This window comes from Epinephelus lanceolatus, chromosome 6 (genome assembly GCF_041903045.1).
Source record: "Epinephelus lanceolatus isolate andai-2023 chromosome 6, ASM4190304v1, whole genome shotgun sequence".
Taxonomy (NCBI): Eukaryota; Metazoa; Chordata; class Actinopteri; order Perciformes; family Serranidae; genus Epinephelus; species Epinephelus lanceolatus.
Window position 1 is genome coordinate 29,295,486 of NC_135739.1, and position 21,945 is coordinate 29,317,430.

At 41.3% G+C, this 21,945-nt stretch overlaps 2 protein-coding genes across 5 annotated transcripts in view; both read left to right on the plus strand.

The window, feature by feature from the left end:
* Positions 1-6,852, plus strand: part of anos1b (anosmin 1b) — a 50,908-nt gene extending 44,056 nt beyond the window's left edge. Inside the window, exons 9-15 of the mRNA XM_033620843.2 lie at positions 793-931; positions 2,366-2,605; positions 3,273-3,367; positions 4,175-4,337; positions 4,717-4,949; positions 5,343-5,486; positions 5,661-6,852. Of these exons, the coding sequence (XP_033476734.1) occupies positions 793-931; positions 2,366-2,605; positions 3,273-3,367; positions 4,175-4,337; positions 4,717-4,949; positions 5,343-5,483 (1,011 nt within the window). The 3' untranslated portion in view covers positions 5,484-5,486; positions 5,661-6,852. The remainder of the gene's footprint in view (positions 1-792; positions 932-2,365; positions 2,606-3,272; positions 3,368-4,174; positions 4,338-4,716; positions 4,950-5,342; positions 5,487-5,660) is intronic.
* A 1,528-nt stretch (positions 6,853-8,380) lies between these two features.
* On the plus strand, positions 8,381-20,967 carry LOC117254426 (uncharacterized). 4 transcript variants are annotated; one of them, XM_078168928.1, is made up of 11 exons: positions 8,412-8,467; positions 9,143-9,222; positions 9,920-11,775; positions 12,332-12,437; positions 16,196-16,343; positions 16,439-16,486; positions 16,676-16,753; positions 17,256-17,393; positions 18,597-18,680; positions 19,062-19,112; positions 19,432-20,967. In XM_078168928.1, exons 3-11 carry the CDS (start codon positions 10,233-10,235, stop codon positions 19,540-19,542), a joined length of 2,307 nt encoding a protein of 768 aa, XP_078025054.1. In that variant the 5' UTR covers positions 8,412-8,467; positions 9,143-9,222; positions 9,920-10,232; the 3' UTR covers positions 19,543-20,967. The 4 variants fall into 4 exon arrangements, with proteins under 4 accessions (XP_033478626.1, XP_033478625.1, XP_078025054.1 ...); XM_033622735.2 differs by lacking the exon at positions 9,143-9,222 and having other exon boundaries at positions 8,381-8,431; XM_033622734.2 differs by lacking the exon at positions 9,143-9,222 and having other exon boundaries at positions 8,388-8,467.
* Positions 20,968-21,945: the final 978 nt, after the last annotated feature.

Below are 21,945 nucleotides of genomic sequence, written 5' to 3' on the forward strand. Positions count from 1 at the left end.
AATTTATGCAGGACTGGAGGGATTTAGCATTAAACCTAAAGTAAAAAGGGGAAATTGGAGGAAGTATTCAAACATGGAAAACCTCTGCTGATTCAGTGCTTTTTAAATATACATCAGCCTCTTACATATAATGTTCACTGACATTATGCACCAAAATAGAAATCCAGGCTTTCCTCGCTCAGTCTGTTTCACAAATACACATACACAGAGACACAGACGCACAGACACAGGCGCACACACCTACAGCTGTACAGGCCATATGTTTTGTCTATCTCAAGTGTAATGGAAATACTTCAACCCCATTTTGTCTGCAGGTCACCAAGAAACTGCTTTTAACTTGCTTTTGTCTCATTTTGTCTTAAGTGTATGCACATACAGAGCCACACACACACACACATGCACACACACACACACACACTTGTTATCATCCAAGCATCTCTTTGTTGTGACTAGCTCAGATCCATGCAGACAGACAGACTTGATTGACTAAGAGCCTGTTAATGAGCTGTCAGTCAAACAGCAGGCTAATGCAGAACATTTCTGGACTGTCAGTCACAAAGCGGGGCACATGCAGCACTCAGAGTGAAGATTATGATGACAGTAAGGCTGATGAAGATGTTAGCAGTAACTGTGCTGAGTATGGTGGCAATCCTGAGTTCGTGTTTGAATTTAAAGATGCAAGTTCATCTGAGATATTTATCTTTCAAGTGAAAGTAGCCAAGAGTCAGCAGCATTCCCAAAGGCTAAAAAACACTTCTGTTTCCATGTTCCCTTTCTTTAATGGTGTAATAGGCGCAGTGTGAGCTGTGGCTGCAGGGTCTGCTGCCTGCTACTTCCTACTTCCTGTCTGTCCAGACGGTTGCCTACTGGGGTCAGAAGAGGCTGAAAAGTCCCAGAGCCCAAATTGTCTTCACCACAGTAACTTATGGAGGTAAACAAACAAAGCATATTCCTTAGTGTATATGTTTACCACTGTATCCTAACAGAAAAAATAAGAAGAAAATAAGAAAATACAGGCAGAGGGCAGAATCTCTGCAGAAAAATACAACACCACACACTTCTAGTGGGTCATAAGTGATGATTGAGAGGGATTTTTTCATTTAGAAATATCCTGCATAGTTTATCTTAAAGCATGAATTACTTTTGATTAAGAATTTGCAGCTTGATATTACACACCCTGAACCCAGTGTTTTTACTATTGCCTCTCTCAGCAGTTTGGATGAGCATCCTGTCTTTGAATCAATAATTAGAGCCAGGTTTAAAGTCACTTAGAAATGTGTAACTTTTAGGAAGGCACCAAAATTCCAGTAGGATTTTTTACAGTTTTGTCTTGGAAGAATAAACAGTACGAGGCTATAAATAAAGCTAAGAGTTGCCCAGTAGACGGAGGTTTCTTGCCCAAGTAGTTTAAACTGTAGCTTTACTGTTTGTGTTGCTGTGATTCAACAATAAAGCCACCTAAGAACTCCCTTAGCAACAATACCCCAAATAGAGACTCAAGTTTGAACATTTCGTGAACTTGTCATGCCACTAGAGTCCACAGCACCCGTTTGTTAACAGGGCCATACATTATTGAGTTAATGATTTTAGCTGTTTGTGCAGAGCTGCTGCATTTGCCTCCTGTCAGCATATTTAGTCTCCCTACAGCTGCACTGTTTAAACATTCACATACAGTGGAAAGTGGTAACGTTAATGGTCGTCCAGGCAACAGAGGTATTTATAGGTGACCTGTCGGTCAGCCCAGCAGAGGATTATAGCCAGCTGCAGCTCAATTATCAAACCATATACTAACAATTTCATATGGAACATATTGCCATTAATAATTTATCTGTATTAATATTTGACAGTGTATTGGCCTGGTTTCCCTCAATGCTAATGAGGGTCAGTTAGGCCAGATAAAGCCAATTAGTGTTTCTGAGTGAAAGAAATTAACGGGAAAGCTAGCTACCAGCTGCACTCTCATTGCCGGTTTATGATATTCCTGGCACAAAATATAAATTCCATATGCTGTATAACAGGCTTCATACATCCTGTCGTTCATATGATGTGTTTTTGGGATGTTGCCAGTTATGGATATTCAGCACAGCTTCTATATAAATAATGCTTACTGTAGAGTGGTTAAGAAACTGCATCTTTATTTCACAGATGTGAATATCACTCCTGCAACCAAAGTTTGTTTTTCTCACCTCGTAAAAGGTCATTTTATTGTGAAAATATGTGAGAACTGCTCGTTATTTATGAGGCTGATTGTCAAAGTATTTTTACCTTTTTACTGCCCTGTTTGTTTTCACTGGAAAGACATGCTATCAAATCAGCCAACATTTGAGATCGTAACACTTATTATTTCTCCTCTCCTCCACCAAAGGCGAAGACTTCTCCAATGAGCTCCCCTCCTCCTCCTCATCATCATCATCTCTTCCCTCCTCTCCTTCCCTCTCATCCTCCTCTCCTTCCTCCCCTGACCTCCCCCTCTCCTCCTCTCTGCCTCAGCCTGAATCCCCCCTTAACCCCGTTATCCCTGGCAACCTGCGCCTGGAGGTCGCCGCTCCTCATTACCATAACGACCAGCTGCAGGTCAAGGTGTTTTGGAAGTGGCCTCATCATGGTGAGATGATTTTGAAACACTCAAACACTCAATAGTAAAAAAGAAAAGACTGTGCAAAACAAAAAAAACGATGCAAAACAATTTCAGTGTGGTTAACGTTATCTTGAAAGTCCTCTCTTTCCTCCAGTAACAGTTTGGTCATTTAGACTCACAAAAATATCAACACATATCTCAATAAATTACATGGTTGTCACTAGGGAGCTACTTATCCTACTACACACAAATAACCCTCACTCCAAGTTGTTTAGCTGGGGATAATTGTTGGATTATCGTTGCATTCAGAACTGCAGTCAAACGTCTGCATCATGTGTCCACTTATACTGTCTGGTTACTAAAAATGAATCCATAATTTTCAATGACCATTGTACTAAATGTCAATATACTGTATATACTGATGCTTGAGATCCATTAGCATTTGCATTAAAATAATGACCTTCAGAGAGAGAGAGAACTCAGACAAACCTCTCTGATCGTCAATAAAAAAATAAGGAAATGTTAAACTTTACCAGAAGATGGAAAGGGGAGAGAATGTAAAACAGAAATATAGAAAAAAGAAGAAAATTTATCAGTGTGCATCATGGCATCAGTCTAATTCACGAGAACAAACACAAGATAAACAGAAACACATGCCCACTTATGTAGTGTCTGTCTCTCTTTTGTTTAACAGGCAGGCAGAGACACCCTGGTCCCTACATTTTGCGGTGGCACCCACATACCTGCAGTACCAATGTTACAGGCACAGAGAGAACAGCAACTGTGCAGGTATAACTACCCTGTGTTTGTGAAGTTGTGTATTGGTGTCTTGTTTCTATGTAGGCATTGTCGGTGTATCTTTTTGTGTGTATCAGAGATCAGATTTCATCACCATTACTCAGATCAGTGTGGAATTCTCCCATCTTCTGTCAGTGTGCAACTTTTTGTCTCTCTGCCATCATCTTGCTCCGTCTCTGCCTGACATCACTTTTACCATAACTCTGTCAAACCCTTGGCTAAAACATCCTGTATTTAAATATAAAATAATGAAATAAAGGAAGAGAGTGATCTAGGGGAAAGTGATTTGCAGAATCATCTCAGTAATTTTAATTTTAAAAGATAAACTGGTATTGAATGAATACAGCGCCCTTGATATCTGCCCATAGCACTTCATCTGAAGGAAACTGGACTCACCACCAACATTAGATCTTCACCCACTGGTGACCCGGTGTTAACCTCTCGTCTAAAATGATCACAGACTCAGTGGGCTGATAAATATCAAAGTGCTGTGTGCAATTTGCTGAGGTCATAGAGCATGATTTCTCTTCATTGAAGTTCAGCCTTTTTTTAAACAGTTATTCCATTCCTCATCATTTGAAGCTGCCAGCCTGCAAAGCTGCCAAGCACCACTTCAAACTGTGCTGTTTATTTTAACATGGAGCTAACACGCTGCTTATATGAGACAGGTTCCCAAACAAAAATAGAGGTAATATGTATATTTTAAGGAACCTGATAATATGTCAGTTTTTAACGACCAGCTGTGCACAGTTTAAACATTCTTTTTAAACATAATTTGACTTAATTCTCTTTCTCCAGGGCACCCATCACACCATCACAGGTCTGCTGTTTGCCTGTAAGTACCAGGTCGCTGTGGCGATGAAGGCTGACCCAGGGTCAGAGGCTGTTGCCTGGGTTACGACTCCGGCTTGTTCTGCCATAAGGGTCAGAGGAGGCAAAGCTTTGTCCTGCAACACTGAGGGTAAGAGTAACGAAAGACACACCTACACACACACACACACACACACACACACACGTGTAAATGCAGAATTCAATTTATTCTTATTAATCCTGTGAAATGCCTACATAAAAGATGCTCTGGAAAGTGGGTTGTTTTCTTGTTTTCTTTTGGGAACATTAACCCCAAAAAGATACTACAAACACTAGGACACTTGCACATACACTGAAGACTCCAGTAATCTAACCAAACAACCTTTTTATATGCACACAGTTAGCAAGTTAAATACACTTCAGATAACTGCCAATATGATCAGACTCCAATCAAACTCTGGTCAATTGTTGAAGACTTAAGTGTTTTGTCACAAGTGTAGAAAATGTTTTGTGTGTTTTGTTTGTGTCAGAGCGCCTCCTGTCAGGCAGAAAGGTGGTACTGCGTCCAGAACGACTGACCGCAGACTTTCAACAAGTCAACGGCACCCTGCTCACAACGATTCGCTGGAGGATGTCCCAGCATGCACTGGACCCGGCTGCTGTGGAGGGGTTCCAGTTCACCTGGACGCTGCAGTCAGGGGTTACCACGGCAACAGAGGGGCAGGAAGACACACTTATCTCCCAGACGCAGACAATCGCACCGGTGAGACACAAAGAGAGGTCAAGAGTGAGGGTGTTTGTGGAGAAAAATGCCTCCGAAATTTGAGAGGGCTTTGTGTGTGTGTGTGTGTGTGAGTGTGTGTGTGTGTGTGTGTGTGTTTTCAGTGGGGATGGTGACTCAGTTCTTTTTATATCGTGTTCCCTTTTTCTTTCCCTTTAATTTACACTTTAACGAGGCAGTGTCAGCAGTGAAATAATTAAAACAGAAGCTTATCATTAAAAGTTAATTCATAAAAGCTGATAGCACTTCATGACACATCATTTACATATTTTACAACAAGGGATTAGTCTGGTGATATTCTATATTTTTGTTTTCATCAAGCAAGTATAGTGGTATGTGTGTGTCTGTGAACTTATCCTGCTTCACCTTCCACAGTCTCAGCGGTCAGTGTCAGTCCCCAGTCTTCAGGCTGACAGTGTTTACCAGCTGCAGCTCCAGGTGCTGACAGCAGGGGGCAGCAATGGCACAGCTGTCTCCAAGACCATACATACTCCAGCTATCAACACCACACTTTGATAGGTAATGGTGCCTTCTCAGTAACACACTGCTGTCATGTGTAGCTCTGTTAAAAACTAATAGTCGCCTTTTTATCCATTTACATAATAAAACAGTGTACATTGTCTGTCACTGTGTTTCTGTGAAAGGCTACTTGTCATCGTTTGTCGACTTAATCCTACCATTCATCTCTTCCAGGCCCAAATCCTACAGTTGTCACCATCTGCTGCAACAACGGTCATCTTTACCAACATCCACTCTTCCACTGTCTTCCACAGTGCAACATGGTCAAGTGCAGAAAACATGCTGTAAAATAAACAAAGTTCCTCTGTGTAATGTAGATCATTATTTCATATGAATGGTATTTCCTACTCTGACCCTCCCAACCCCCTAAGTTCAGTCACTTTTCAAACATCAGGAAGGTTGTTAGCCCGCTCTAAAGGAAAACAATCATTAATCACTCATCTAATCAATCAATCTGTCAGCTGATTCAAAGGTTATGGCCTTAGTCGATATTGTTTTGTATAAATCGTGAGAGAAAAAACTGTACCTGTACATGGTGCCAAATTAAAAAGCACCACGTACTTATACAGTTAGTCTTTGCAGTAAAATGCGTATCCTTGAATCATATTTTTTATATTTTCGTATCAAAATGGTTCCTCTCGGCATTAGTGCCACAGCGACGCAGCATTGCAAGACTTGTATGTGAAAAGTGAGACTCCTTGCACGGCTGCTTCTGTACATGTTTGGTGTTTAGATGGGACTACTTAGGTCATTTCTAATCACTAATCACTGGAGCCGAAGACACTTGTAAAGAGGCTTATTATGCCTAATGTATTTATCATACAAGTAGAGAATGATATAGCACTGACCTTATGTACAAATAGAAATGTATAGCAGCAGACTGACTGTGTTTACTTCGATGCATAATCTGCTGCGTTGTCTTTGAAGCCGGTAGGTCTGATGTGCTGAAGCCTTGAATTAAGCTCAAATATGTTTTAATATTTTGTTCATATGTTTTAAAGAAGGTAATTTTTTTTACTCAAATCTGTCAGAATTTGTTTGATACATTTTGGGCCTCGTGCAGCATTATTTTGCATTATGGTACACCCACTTCACTAAACAATAATATGTGACATTTTTAGTTAATGTAACTATTCCTGTGGTTGATTTCTTTGTTTTATAAAAGTCATTGTGTTACTTTGAAAAGGTTGGGAACTACTGGTGTCAGGCATCCAGTGATAATCATGTTAATATTCTCTCTATGTAACCTCCATGATATTATACTGTTGATAATTTTGTACTTACCATAATTCCTTTACTTTTTTGACCATTAGTTTTATTTATTGTTTTCCTATCATAGTTTTTTGTAATTAAAGATGATCAAGATACAGTGTGTGTCGTGTCAGTGATCGGGTGGGTAGAAATTAAGATAAATGGGATAACATAAAGATGAGAATTGCCAGTGCTTGCTTGATTTGCTTTCCATCTCTTTATCCACCATTTTCTCCCTTTGCTATGGCAACAACAACAATTATTGCTGTACATCTTAATGTTGTCTCTTCTAAAATCCAAATTTTAGAAACATCAGTGCCTATTTTATGAATAGACTGATAGTTGAAGTCCAGATACACAAAACAATGGATCTATATGGATTTAATCTCTGTCTTAGATGTAGTACCTTCTTCAGATATGAAGACTTTGTCAGAATAAGGGTATCAATATTTCTCGGATAGAATTTAACAGTGTTATAAAAAGTACATCACCAAAGCTGTTTCTCATCAAAAGTGCATTGTAATATGGCCCTTTGTTTGGAGAAATTCCCATACTCTTAATTGGTGGGAATGACACATCTGATTGTATGTGTAATAATCACCATATATTGACCATAGATTACTTATGTTACTTTCAAAAATCAGCATTTTATGGAAAATAACTTCTGGAAATTTTAGCATAGAAAGTTTGCTCAGACCCTAAAAAAAACTCATCCAAATAAAAGTAAAACAAAGATTTTAAGATTTTACAAACAAAGATTTTACATAGATACTAACCCTGTAATACAGTACAGAAATTTAAAGAAGCTACATCTCCAAAATGTCATTTATTATATCTGTGTACTTACTTTCACGAATTCTGGGTTGAAATTTCTCCTTTGATTCATGAGTTTCACTAGATTGACACCAATATTAGAAGACATTTTTCTAAATTGTAATACAGGCTCATAATCTACAAAAACAATGATATTAAGATTAAGCCTTCTTGGGAAATATCACAAAAGGCAAGTCATTAAGAATACACCAAATATTCGTCTTTGTGTTGAACTACATTATCTCTTTGATTGTGTTTCCACGATAACAACTAATAAAAAGGCTATAAAGACCTCTTAAATAATACCTAATAAAAACAAATAAGGTGTATCAGGTCTAGGTTTGAATTTCCCTCATACACGTTAGTGTTGTCTACATTAGTTTTTGTTGTACCTTTTTTGTTATGTCTGAAACTGTTATTTCACACATGATATTAAAATGATCATTTTCAGTGTTTTGAAATTAAATATACATATCTGTCTGTACAATGTACTGTTACATTTGAAATATGACCCAAAACAGTACGCAGATCCAGAGTAGGACCCTACAGTACCAGAGTGACGACACTTTCATTGACTCCTGTGGTATGCTGAAGTTAAGCCTCACGCGCCCTCTAGTGGGGCATGAGGGCATTACCTTTCCAGAAAACCCATTCACTTACAATATGTCTGAAACGCACTTGCTTGCATGTTAGCAAATAATAGAACATAAATTATTTTTTAAGAAGAAAAGATGCAGTATCTTGTTTTGTGTGATAAGTTACAACCTTGTCTACATTTCAATGATTCCTCACGTAGAACATACGGACGCAGCCGAAGCTGAGCCCGACGCCGTGACATCATCAACGAGCGACAATAGCTTCAGTTGTTTCTTCAAATCGTGGTGAGAAGAAACTCTGTTTGTTATTTCGTAGACAAGGTAGTGTATAACGATGTTTTTGTCGCTTTTCGTCATGCTTTAGCCTCATACTCCACATCACTTCAAATACTGACTCGCAGCTCCTTTTTTGTTTATAGACGCCTCCAACTTCCTACTGAAAATGGAGGAAATGTGTGTAGTCGCTGCTTTGTGTTTTCCCCTGTTTTGGCTGCAGCTAGCTAACTTAGCTACTTCCAGGGAATGACTAACTTATACAAAACTTTGAGCAATGTCATATTTGACTTACTTAGATTATCTAATGGCAGGTTATATTATTAAATGTGTGAGCATGTCCGGTGCCCAGTGTTACATTACCTGAGCTAACGTAGCTTTAATTTCACTTGATATCTTACTTGTTTCTGTGAATTCTAGCAGACATTGGCAGTGATGCTGATGGCTAGCAAAGCTGCCAGTGACCGATGTATCTGCGGGCACTGAATATTTGCAGCTGTAGAGTAGGTAAATGTCGCTGCTATGCTGCTAACGTTAGCTAACTATGATTTTAGCTTCTAATCAAAATAACACCTCCGTGGAAAGTGTCAGTAACGTTACTTTAAACAGAAGAGTGTCTTAAAATGTCACTTAAGTAGTTAATATTGTTTAGTCGGCATATGTTAATGCAAAATGAGTAAGTTGCATGCCAAAACAAGTTAATCACGTACTGTTTCTGAACAGCTATCCACCTGTTACCTGAAAATAACATCACTGCAGTTGCATTGATGTTCTACTGGGAAACCTTCGGCCCTGGCATTCATGTGGGTGCCACTTGACATGCTCCCCCCACCTATACACCGTTGCAGACCAGGTACCCTCCTCTCTCATGGCAATGGCACTCCCCAGCAGGACAATACATCATGACACGCTGCGAAATGTGTTCAGGAATGGCCCGAGGAATGTCACAAAGAGCTCAAGACATCCTCTAAATTCCCCAGATCCCCATCTGATCGAGTGTCCATGGGAGGTGCGGGTACCCCACCCCACAACTGACATGTCACAATGGATCCACTCCCAATGCCCCTAGGGCCAGACACCACATAACACCCCAGAGGTCCTGTGTCCATGCCTAGACAGGTCAGATCCTAGTCTGATCTAAGGAGGCCCCACTGTGGATGGGATCTGGGAGATTTTGAGGCTAGGTCAACGCTTTGAGCTCTCTGTCACATTCCTCGGGCAATTCCTGAGCAGTATTTGTGATGTGTTGTGGAGCAATGTTCTGCTGGGGGGCCACTGCCATCGGGGAGTGCTGTTGCCACGGGGCGGTGTACTTGGTCTGCAGTAGTGTTTCGGTGGGTGGCGTCCATATGAATCCATTGCATTGTAACAAGATGATAAATGTAATTTCACCTATAACCAGTTTCAATGTTGTGGCTGATCAGTGTATATTGAGAAGAGTTTGCTAACATTTCTTTCACTGGCTCTTGTCCTCTCTCTGTTTCCATCTTTTCTTGCCAGATTTAGGAGATCATGGTGGTGTTACTATTCCATACAGGGTCTACCCATCACTGAGGAAAACTCAAGAAGTGTCATGTTCTAGTCTACTGTCTAGTCACTTACCTCTATGGTGGGAAAGGCTTGAGAACGACTTCTTCTCTGCACAGCAACAGAACCTCACAGAAGAATACCTGAAAGGAAGCATCAGAGTAAAGACCAAGGAAGCAAAAATTAAAACACAACACGTAAAATTCAGGACCAAACGGGGAAGGAGGGTACAGGAGTGTGGAGAGGGGGTGTTGGGGATGGGGTTGAAGAGCCAAAGGAGGACGTCATGGTTCACAGCGGCTCTGCATCCCCAATGACAACAACACCATCAGCATCCCCTCATCTAACTGTTACTGCTACAGCACCTCCTCTGCAAGCAGCCCCACCTCTAGTGCCTCCCACTGGAGATAATACAGATCAGGACCTAACCCAGAACCCTGCCAAACTCCTCACCAAAGACATTACTTCCAACTCAGACTTGACCCAGCCCTCTACTCCAACTCCTGCTGATCCTGAGCCCACCCTTGTAACCACAGGAAAAGCACTTACTCCTGACTCAACCCCAGCATCAGCCTGGCCCTCTACACACACACCTGCCGCTGTTCAGGGCCCTGTCAATGGCCGTACTTCAGGTAGGAAGAGGACACCCAAAGCCTGTGACTGCTGTGGTCCCAACAGTACAGGACATGATGTCAGAACCTCAGGCAGAGGAAGGGGGAGAGGGAGGGCAAGGGCGAGAGGGAGGGGGGCCATTAGGGACCTCGGGGACACCCCAAAAAGGAAAGTGGATGGCCAGCTGACACGTGTCAGGTGCTTTGATTTGACCAAGGAGAAGGTAGAGGAAGCAGAGGATGAAGATGACGGACATGAAAAGGTGCAAAAGACTGTAGTGGTGGCTGATACTCTGTCACAAACGTCTGTTGCTCCCTCTGTCAGAGACTCCCTGCAGGATGGACCAATAAGGAACTATGTTGCTCCAGAGAGAAAGGATGTGCAGAAAAAGGAGGACATGTTGGAAGGGACAGGGGGGAAAGGCGGTGGTGATTGCAGGAATGTGGAGATGATATTGTCCGGAATGGCAGGCAGGGGAGCACTACTATTAAGAGGGAGAGGAGGTAGTGGAGGGAGGGGAATTATAGGAGCTACGCCTGCGTCAAAATTTAAAATAGAGGGTGGAATAAAGAGGGGAGGTTTAGGTGGTGTTGTCATCAGTTCTAAAATCGATGCGCCAGCTCCATTAGTGTTTGTGCAGAAGCAGGGGCAAAACAAAGATGCAAAGATGGACCATGGAGAGTGGACTGACCCCAGCTCAGTTAAATCAACATTTGGAAATGGAGACACTGTAAACCTGAGTGACAGCGAACCTGCAGATGAGGCGAAGGATGGTGACATAATTATGAGTGAAATGAAAAATGGACTAATTTCTATCAGGGGGCTGTCAGGTCCTCCCTCGAGGTCAGGATCTCCCCACGATCTGGACTCTGAGATGCAGGTGGACAAAACTCCTGACCGAACCGACTCAGTGTCTGTGCCAGTAACTCTTTCCAACGGAAATGTAACCGCACCAACAAATGCTGACCACAGCTCCACACTTATGGAGGTGGAAACATCTCATTTGGTTGCTCCTCCATTCCAGGGCCCCATCACAGTGAACAGCGTGCAGCACAGCTGGGCATTAAGAGACCACAGGCTGTACTGTCAGCCTGGAACCTGGGAGGGGATGGAAGAAGCGAGGGGCAAAGAACAGTCTGAAAAAACAAACGGACAAGAGATGGATGGGGAAAAGCAGGACTCAGAAAACCTGGAGCAGCTTACAGAAATGATCCACGGTAAGATGTGTTCTCAGTTAATATATGAGGCATGGTAAATCATTTATCTTTTTACGCACAAACTGAAAGAAGAAAGTGCCGAGGGTAGCACTTTTTCTATCATATGACATTCATAAAATGTGGCCTCTTCCATGATAATTTTTTGTCGAGACAGTTTCTTAGCTGGTGTCCAGAAGTCCAAGAAATATTTTCGCTCTCAGGAGAGACCTGATTTAAGCTCAACCCTGGCTCACATAAGATATTCAGCAATCAGAAATAGGGATAGAATTTTTCTGTTCTCTTAAAATAAATGTTTGTGTTTTTGTCCAGGAGCAACATCTTAAAGGCATCACTAATGTTTACAAGTAATAAACAGGCCTGCAGCTTTGACACAAACAAGCAATTATTTAGCTCACAGGCCTGAACACATGAGCAGCAATGGACTCAGAATCAATATTATGAGTTTGGCTTTTAATGCCAGAGAAAACCAAAATGCTTATCCTCCAAACAAGAACTTGTCTATAATATTTAGCTAACAGATCATAAGATTCAGTGACAATGACGTCCTCTCTTTCAGAGTTTTTGGAGAGTTTCTACATGAAGTATGGCAGTTTCATTCCTCTCAGTGAGACTGATGTCCTGGAATACCTGAAGAAGAACGGCAACTCTGACCTCAGCAACAAGTAAGTCTCCACGCACACACATGCACACACACACACGGTCTGCTTGAATGCTTGAGGTTTTATCTGTATGTTTCTGCACTAAGCCTCAACCACACATTAACCCAGTCATACAGGGGAAACAGTTCATGCAAACAGCATCAGATGCTTTCAGCTGATCAGAATATGGTCACTGAAACATGGACAGTTAGCCAATAATGCATCGTTTACTGTGTGCTGGGAATTATTTACTGTTATGATCACATGACATTGTGTGTTATTTACAGTAAATATGTCATGTTACAGTACAGGCCAAAAGTTTGGACACACCTTCTCATTCAATGCGTTTTCTTTATTTTCATGACTATTTACATTGTAGATTCTCACTGAAGGCATCAAAACTATGAATGAACACGTGGAGTTATGTACTTAACAAAAAAAGGTGAAATAACTGAAAACATGTTTTATATTCTAGTTTCTTCAAAATAGCCACCCTTTGCTCTGATTACTGCTTTGCACACTCTTGGCATTCTCTCCATGAGCTTCAAGAGGTAGTCACCTGAAATGGTTTCCACTTCACAGGTGTGCCTTATCAGGGTTAATTAGTGGAATTTCTTGCTTTATCAATGGGGTTGGGACCATCAGTTGTGTTGTGCAGAAGTCAGGTTAATACACAGCCGACAGCCCTATTGGACAACTGTTAAAATTCATATTATGGCAAGAACCAATCAGCTAACTAAAGAAAAACGAGTGGCCATCATTACTTTAAGAAATGAAGGTCAGTCAGTCTGGAAAATTGCAAAAACTTTAAATGTGTCCCCAAGTGGAGTCGCAAAAACCATCAAGCGCTACAACGAAACTGGCACACATGAGGACCGACCCAGGAAAGGAAGACCAAGAGTCACCTCTGCTTCTGAGGATAAGTTCATCCGAGTCACCAGCCTCAGAAATCGCAAGTTAACAGCAGCTCAGATCAGAGACCAGATGAATGCCACACAGAGTTCTAGCAGCACACCCATCTCTAGAACAACTGTTAAGAGGAGACTGCGCCAATCAGGCCTTCATGGTCAAATAGCTGCTAGGAAACCACTGCTAAGGAGAGGCAACAAGCAGAAGAGATTTGTTTGGGCCAAGAAACACAAGGAATGGACATTAGACCAGTGGAAATCTGTGCTTTGGTCTGATGAGTCCAAATTTGAGATCTTTGGTTCCAACCGCCGTGTCTTTGTGAGACGCAGAAAAGGTGAACGGATGGATTCCACATGCCTGGTTCCCACTGTGAAGCATGGAGGAGGAGGTGTGATGGTGTGGGGGTGTTTTGCTGGTGACACTGTTGGGGATTTATTCAAAATTAAAGGCACACTGAACCAGCATGGCTACCACAGCATCCTGCAGCGACATGCCATCCCATCCGGTTTGCGTTTAGTTGGACGGTCATTTATTTTTGAACAGGACAATGACCCCAAACACACCTCCAGGTTGTGTAAGGGCTATTTTACCAAGAAGGAGAGTGATGGAGTGCTGCGGCAGATGACCTGGCCTCCACAGTCACCGGACCTGAACCCAATCGAGATGGTTTGGGGTGAGCTGGACTGCAGAGTGAAGGCAAAGGGGCCAACAAGTGCTAAACACCTCTGGGAACTCCTTCAAGACTGTTGGAAAACCATTTCAGGTGACTACCTCTTGAAGCTCATGGAGAGAATGCCAAGAGTGTGCAAAGCAGTAATCAGAGCAAAGGGTGGCTATTTTGAAGAAACTAGAATATAAAACATGTTTTCAGTTATTTCACCTTTTTTTGTTAAGTACATAACTCCACATGTGTTCATTCATAGTTTTGATGCCTTCAGTGAGAATCTACAATGTAAATAGTCATGAAAATAAAGAAAACGCATTGAATGAGAAGGTGTGTCCAAACTTTTGGCCTGTACTGTATGTCAAAGGGCAGTCGTCAGATCATTCTAATGTTAAAACAGCGACCAGAAGAATCTGTGTGGAAGCAGGGCCGCCTGAATAAACATCACACTCTAGCTGTTTATTTTCCATTAAAAACTCCGATCTTCCTTTATTAGGGGGCCAAGCCCGAGGGGCCGAGGAAACGCGTATGCAAGCAGACGCGTTTCCTAGGACCAGCGGTGCTAGGAACCCTATTGTTTTTGTAAAGATTTTTATTTTTATTCTTCCGTAGGTAAAAGTGGTGCTGCAGGCTAAACCGTGCAAGGGAGGGCGTTGCAATTTGGAGGGGTGGTCCAGACCCCTGCACGTACCTCAGACGCAAAAAACTGTGTATATCTGCCTGCAGGAGGCGCTATAACCTAGGCCAATGCATTTTTGCCTATAGCTCCCACACCGTATGTCGCACATTCAAAAATCTTGTATCCCCAGCTTCCCTGAATAGAGCTGAATTACTTTGCCATAGGCCACGCCCACTTGTGCCTAGGAAGTTTTTTTGCAAAATCGCAAAAAACTGGAAAACCTACTTTTTCGAACTTCTCCTTGGGATTTTGTCCAATCTGCGTGAAACTTGACATATACACTCTTCTACTGGACCTGATCTAAAGTTATCAAAAGAATTTTATTCGGTCAAAAAATGCGCAAATTATTAACAAACAAACTTCTATAGCTAGCTATAAAAATGCAAACTGTTGGATATCTTGGTCAAACTAAATGCTATTAACACCAAGTTTGAGATCATTGGTTGGCATAAGACTGTGAGGGTATTAGCCGAATTTGGCAAATTTTGGCAACTAGGGGGCGCTACAAATGTGGTAAGTTTATATCTCTTGAACGGCTGCACCAATTTCTACGAAATTCGGTTGGTATGATGTAGGGCCAATTCTGAGGTCATGTCTTGAAGGTGGTCATGACTGGTCAGTGTGGGCGTGGCTTATTACAAGATAAACAATAAACATTAATTTCAGCCAAACTATTATGCTGAGGGCTTTGAAATTTTAAGGGTACATATACAATAGGACACAGATCTTCCGTACCGAAAATTGCACATGTACTCCACTAGGTGGCACTATAACGGATGCAAACGCGTTTTTGCTTGCAACTTACACATTTTAAATGACACTATCACAAACATTATATCCATGTGTTCCCTGGATAGAGCTGGGTTTTCTGACACAGGCCCCGCCCACTTCTGCTGCACATTCTCTTTGCTAATTCGCCACATGTCCAAAACCTACTTTTTCGATCTCCGCCTACATTTTAAGTGCCACCTGCCTGAAACTTTGCACATAGAATCTCCAGATGTGTCAGATGAAAAGTTATCAAAAGAATTTTGGCACTCCAAAAATGCGCTTGTTACAACCAACCAATCTTTTTTGCTAGCTAAAAAACACACATTGTTTCATATTTCGCTCAAAGTAGATGCTTTCAACATCAAACTTAAGTCACTGATTCCCGAGGTCATCCAGAGGCTTTGTGCCAAATTCGTCGCAAATCGGTCTATAGGTGGCGCTATAACCGATGCAAAGGCAGTTTTGCCTGTAACTTCCGCATTTTAAATGACATATTCATAAACCTGCGCTCGCCCAGAGCCCGTCGTCCTTCGGGGACAACTTCCATGGGCTCCGTGGGACGCGGGACCGAGTCGCACGGGGGGGGCTTGGCCCCCGTTCATAACTGCTTGCAGTTCTAGTTTGGATTGTTATTTTTTATCTCTGACCTTGTGGCATCTCTTATCTGAGTCGTGTTCTTTGTAATGTCCTTGCCAGTACAATAAACACTTCAGAGGTTTGTCTAAAATTTCTACTGCATTTCTCCGCTTGTTGTTTTAGGGGACTGGACATCAAAGGGGAGATGACTCGGTACAGGGCGGCACTGGCCTCTGCTCCTGTCGCGGGCTTCATGGTGACATATAACAAACACACTCTGAGCCTGGAGGACCTGGGTACGCTGGAGGAGCAGAACTGGCTTAATGACCAGGTAAAAAAGGACAAAGGGTTGAGCAGCCAGAAGAGCAAAAAGTCGAAGTTGTTTGAATACTCTAATACTGGAACTTTGTTCTATTGTCTGTTTAGATTATCAACATGTATGGAGAGCTCATCATGGAGGCAACACAACACAAGGTATATGATGGTGGTTGTATGCTTAACATAAGAAAAGAGGCTATATAATAGGATTTATTAAATATAAAAAGGGTCACTGTAGGAGTTAAGAAATTGAAGAATTGATTTAAGAATCTTAGACATGTTGTATTTACTAAATAATAAATTAAATTTTGACTGTGTAATGCATTGTTTTTATTTCTCTCTCAGGTTCATTTCTTCAACAGCTTTTTCCACAAGCAGCTGGTTGCCAAGGGTTACGAAGGCGTAAAGAGATGGACTAAGAAAGTAAGTAGAAAGATGACACGGTTTGGAGTTTTAGCATTTCTCAGTTGTTTTGACAGCATTGCTAATAGCTGAACTTTAATGTCACTGTTTTATTTCTGGTTTTTAATTTGCCTCTCTGACTCGAGGCTTGACAGCAGCTGTTTCTCAGGTGCTGCAGGACACTAGATTTCAATGTCAGCCCTTTTTTACGGTGGTCTGGTTGCCACTGTTGGCAACCACAGTTCACATTTAGTTAGCGAACAACATAAAGTAAAAGTATGCCATGAAATATGATCAGTCATTTTTGAAATCACCGTTTCCAACCACCTTGCTGTTCAGCCGTGCCAGTAAATGAGGTCGGAAAGTTATCTGGTGTCAAAGAGAAATGCTGAAAAACCTGTTTGTCCTGTAGGTCACATATAAACCAGGTATTGTCTGATAATCTGACCGTAATAGACACCTGCAACGTTTAGTATCCCAGATATCTAATTTGTGTCTGTGTTCATTTGTGGGATTATTTCAGGTTGACCTGTTCTCCAAGTGGCTGCTGCTATTTCCCATACATTTAGAAATCCACTGGTCTCTCATCACGGTCACCATGGCAACCAAAACCATCAGTTACTATGACAGCCAAGGCATCGTCTTCAGACACACCACAGATGTGAGTGCCTCCGTGCATGTTGATGTCTTTGGGGTCGTACCTCATTGTTTCAGATTTTTTTTTGGTGATTTCGAATCTCTGCAGAACAAACAAGCAGTCCAGCTCTCTGCTCTGATACATTATTGAACCATTTATTCCTGGAAAGAGGCTACATGAGATGAGATAAAAAGTTTTCACAATTTGATGTCAGTAATAGCAGATAGTCAGAAGTTGCAGCAATTTTTCTAGAAATTCAGATTTTTCATCACATCGCTGTAATGAAGCAGAACAAACTTTAATTGTTTAGATTTGATAATTGATACTTTAAAACATTAATTTGTGGATTAATGCTTGAAAGACAAATCTCTGGCCAGCTTGTTGTGTTTCGTCAAAATTACTTGAACACAAATGTTGCAAAACAGCTTTGACTTTAGTCCTAATACTAATACTACTATGCTAAAAACATCTCATACAGTCTATGCATTTTCTGTATTTAATTTAATTCTATTGTATTTTGTTTTGTTTTAATTTGCTTTGTTTTATTTAGTTTTGTAAGTACCCAATATTAATTCAGAAAGTTTTTGTTTTTCCCTAAAGTCTAGTTTTTATTTTTATTTCACTTAACACAAATGTTCTTATTCCAAATTTAGTTTTGTTTTCCATAATAACCTTGGTTTGATAATCATTAATTGTCTGCATACTTGCTTATATGTAGCATATGTGACAGCTGTACAAACTGAAATTTCATCAGTATTTATTATGGGAAAGTTTTTGTGAAATGAAAGGATGAAACTATCAACCAGATTGGATACCATCCCTTACAGTCCGACCCCCTAACAAGCAGAAACCATCATGCAGTCCATCAGTGTGGGTAGGCTGGCATGTAGTTAAAGATATGGTGAACAGTCTGACACCAAACCAGACATGTCATGTTTAAATTTAGCTCATATTCTCACCATCTGCTTCATAGACTGAGGAGTGTCTCCTTCAGCTGTCCTTACCCTCCACTTTCTCTTCCTTATAACTATTCCAACACTCAATTAAAATTAAAATGTGCTGAAACTGTTTGATAAATGTATTCATCATGTGTCACAGTAGAAATGTGGAAATTTGTGCTGCTGGGATAATGCTAGTCCTTGGCACTATTTCCTCTGTAGTATAACGCTGTCCTGTGTGTGTGTGTGTGTGTGTGTGTGTGTGTGTGTGTGTGTGTTTCCCTGTCAGAACATTATGAAGTACCTTCAGTCTGAAGCCAGAGAGAAGCAACAGACAGCTTTCCTGAAAGGCTGGAAGATCACCATCATCAAGGTAACCCTTTATGCTTATGTTGAGCTCACCTATAATGTAAATTCCACAACTAAAATATCTGTTAAAGGTGCCCAAATAATTGTAACATAGCTGCAGGACACGGAAATCACTGTTTATTAATACAAATGAGTGAACTTGTTGTCCTTATTGCCGTTGTTGGACTCAGGAGTTATGTCTGGTTACCATATAAACTCATAACAGTAATCAGGTTACTGCTCTTATTCTTTTTCCTAGAAACTCTTTCTTTCATTGCAAAGTCCAACATATAATTTAGTTGTATGAATGTATGGTTAATACATACATAAAGAGACATCTCAGTCCAGATGCTGTAACTATGACAGCTTTTGTCCCCTGTGTGACTGTGACTTGTTGACTCCTCAGGGTATTCCTCAGCAGAAAAATGACAGCGACTGTGGAGTTTTTGTCCTCGAGGTGAGACATTTTTCTTTCCCCTCTACACCGCTGTCCTTTGTTCATCACCCTTTCCTTTATTCCTTTTCCTCGTCTCCTGTCCCTGTCTGCCCCCTCTCTTTGCTTTATATGTCTCAGAAAAAGAAATAAAGTACAGCTGTGTCTCCAGTGTGTCTTTCCTGCCCCAGGATTCTACACAAATGTGATCATTACTCAGTCTCCAAGGTAGCGAAAGACGCTGGAGAGAAGCTTCTGTCAATGTCCGTGTTTTATATGGCAACCTAGCTGCAGTTGTGAATCATTTTCCTCACTGTCTTTTCTTTCTGTCTTGGTCTGTCAGTACTGCCGCTGTCTCTCTGTGAAGCAGCCCCTGCTGTTCAGTCAAGAGGACATGCCTCGCATCCGCAAGAGAATCCACAAGGAGCTGTGCGACTGTCGCCTCAACGACTGAATGACTGTATAATGGTTCCTTTCACTCACTGACTGCTCACCTGGTTACATGAGACAGTCTGTCCAAGCCTGTCAGGCGGCCTGTGTCACTGACAGCCCGGTACATAAGCTAACACAACCTGGCCATTGGTATTCCAGGAAGCCCAAACAACACAGTGGCTGCTCACTTTTGGTTACTGGACTTTTGGTTACTTTTGGAGTTCAATAACAGTCTGTAGCTAAGCAGATTTTTACTTGCAAAGAACTACTGATGTGGCCCCCTACTGACCCACAGAAATGCTGGACCCGTACCCATCAGGTTGTTTTTGCATTCTACATTTACATTTCCCAGTGGATTTCAACCAAATGGTCCGTCAAGGACACAAGGGAGCTCTGACTTGGACTAAGGACGCAGGTGTTGGACCAGCCTGGACCAATGGGATGGACCTCCCATCCCAAATGGCGTGGCCTTACCTCCCAGATGGCCATTTTACCCAGAATGACATTTTAAGATGTTTTAGCATCACTTTATGCATTTCATGCTGGACTTTTGCAGCAGTTTCATGCTTACAGTTATATGCTTGTTTTCTAACATGTTTATTAAAGTTAGGATGTTTCGATTCAGTGGACCAACTGTTCACTTAAAACTTGAAGGTTTGAGTTGGTTTCCTTCTCCTGGACTACAGATATTTGCACGGTTAGAGGCCTATTCAATGAAGAGTCTAGAATATCAACTGAATGTACTGATCATGTATTCTTCCTGGCTGCCTCGTAGAGTGGAGACTCAGCACCGTACAGGCTGATGGCACATGTTGGCTGTGGCTTGAAACAGGGATATAATTTTCTTGTTCGTTTTTTGGTTTAAAGTATCAGGTTATTGACACATTACTCCAAATAATTTCTTACTAAAATTCCAGTTTTTCAACCACATTTCTTTTGTTTGTTTGTTTTGCTGTGATCACATTCTTACGATAGGTTTTGCACAAGCATTTTCCTGCCTTTTCAGCTGAAAGCCATCGTTTGACTTTACATCTGAATCCATTGATTTGAGTTGGAAACAGTTTCTCATGCTGGTGAGTGAATTTCATGTTCGGCTGTACAGCTAGCTGCTGATGTGAGGACCACCGATTTTTTTTTTTTTTTTTTTTTGGACTTTGGCCAAGCTCTTTCTCCTCGTTGACTTTATAGTGCCGGGGCCCTCCTGCTTCACATGGACGCATTAACAAAGGTGCAGGAAGTCGTAGTTACAGAGAAACAAGTGGACCTCAGCTATTTTGAATAAATCTTCTGTCCAACCTAGATTTTGTTGTTATATTCACTTATATGTATTTACAGATTTTATTGTACTTCTACTGGCCTACTACTGTACATGCTTGCTTTGGCTAAAACCACAACTGTTTCTGGACTGTTTTTATTGTTGTTATTAAAAGGCCGATACTGCTGGAAATTTTGTCGCAGCTTTTCTTTCAAGTGGTTTTGCATGAGTAGTGCCTTGGCGTGATTAAGAAAATCACAGAGATGCTTAATTGAAACATGGAGACAACAACATAAGTGACCGGATGGATCACTTATTTTTCTTGTCTTTTACATCTTGTGTACTTGTAATGATTAAAGAACCCTTCTAACTAAGTCCCATGCACAGATTTGAAGAACAGCAGGTGTATATCGAGTAAATTCTGCATTGTATCCCTGTTTTTATCAAGTGTGTGGCAGCGGGGAAGGTTTATCTCTCCTTTCACCACTAAGTGTGAGATTGATTTCAAACATAATCCTGTCTTCTCATCGATCTCATCTCCACATCAAAGTCTCTTTAGAATCACTGTTTTAGTTTATCTTTTATTCAAGGAAAAGAATCTATGATCGTCATCAGATCTCTGTTTTAGTGGGTGATAAGAGCAGTATGTCAGGGTCTGATGAACTACTGCATTACTACATAATTACCACAAGAGGGGGCCATTTATCTGTAATTATCATCTTGCCATAGCCATTTTATTTAATTATTGTTTATGGTGCACATCCTGAGCACAAGGTCAGAAACATGTCAGTGGCCCCGGAGCTGGATGAAGGTCGTGTTGCTTGAGGACACTTTAGCGGAGACCCTCACTGAAGTGCTTGACCCGTACCGAAGGTGAGGTCTTCTAATCATTATGCATGTCTCACTTCCTTAGTGCTACATACTTTAATGTCATAATCTGCATTACAGAGGCCTGTGAATTAGTTGACCTTTAAGTACAGCTTTATGCTAATCACGTGCATTATAGCAAGGCGAGTTCCAGTTTGAGATTACTGCTCGAGCTTCGTCATCCCTGTGTGCACAATTAAAATACAGAGGGGCTGCGCTGCCTGTTTTGAACTTGATTATCTGATTGCTTTCAGTACTTTGAGATAATCATGGGGGGTGTTAAGGGGTACTTCCCTCTGAAAT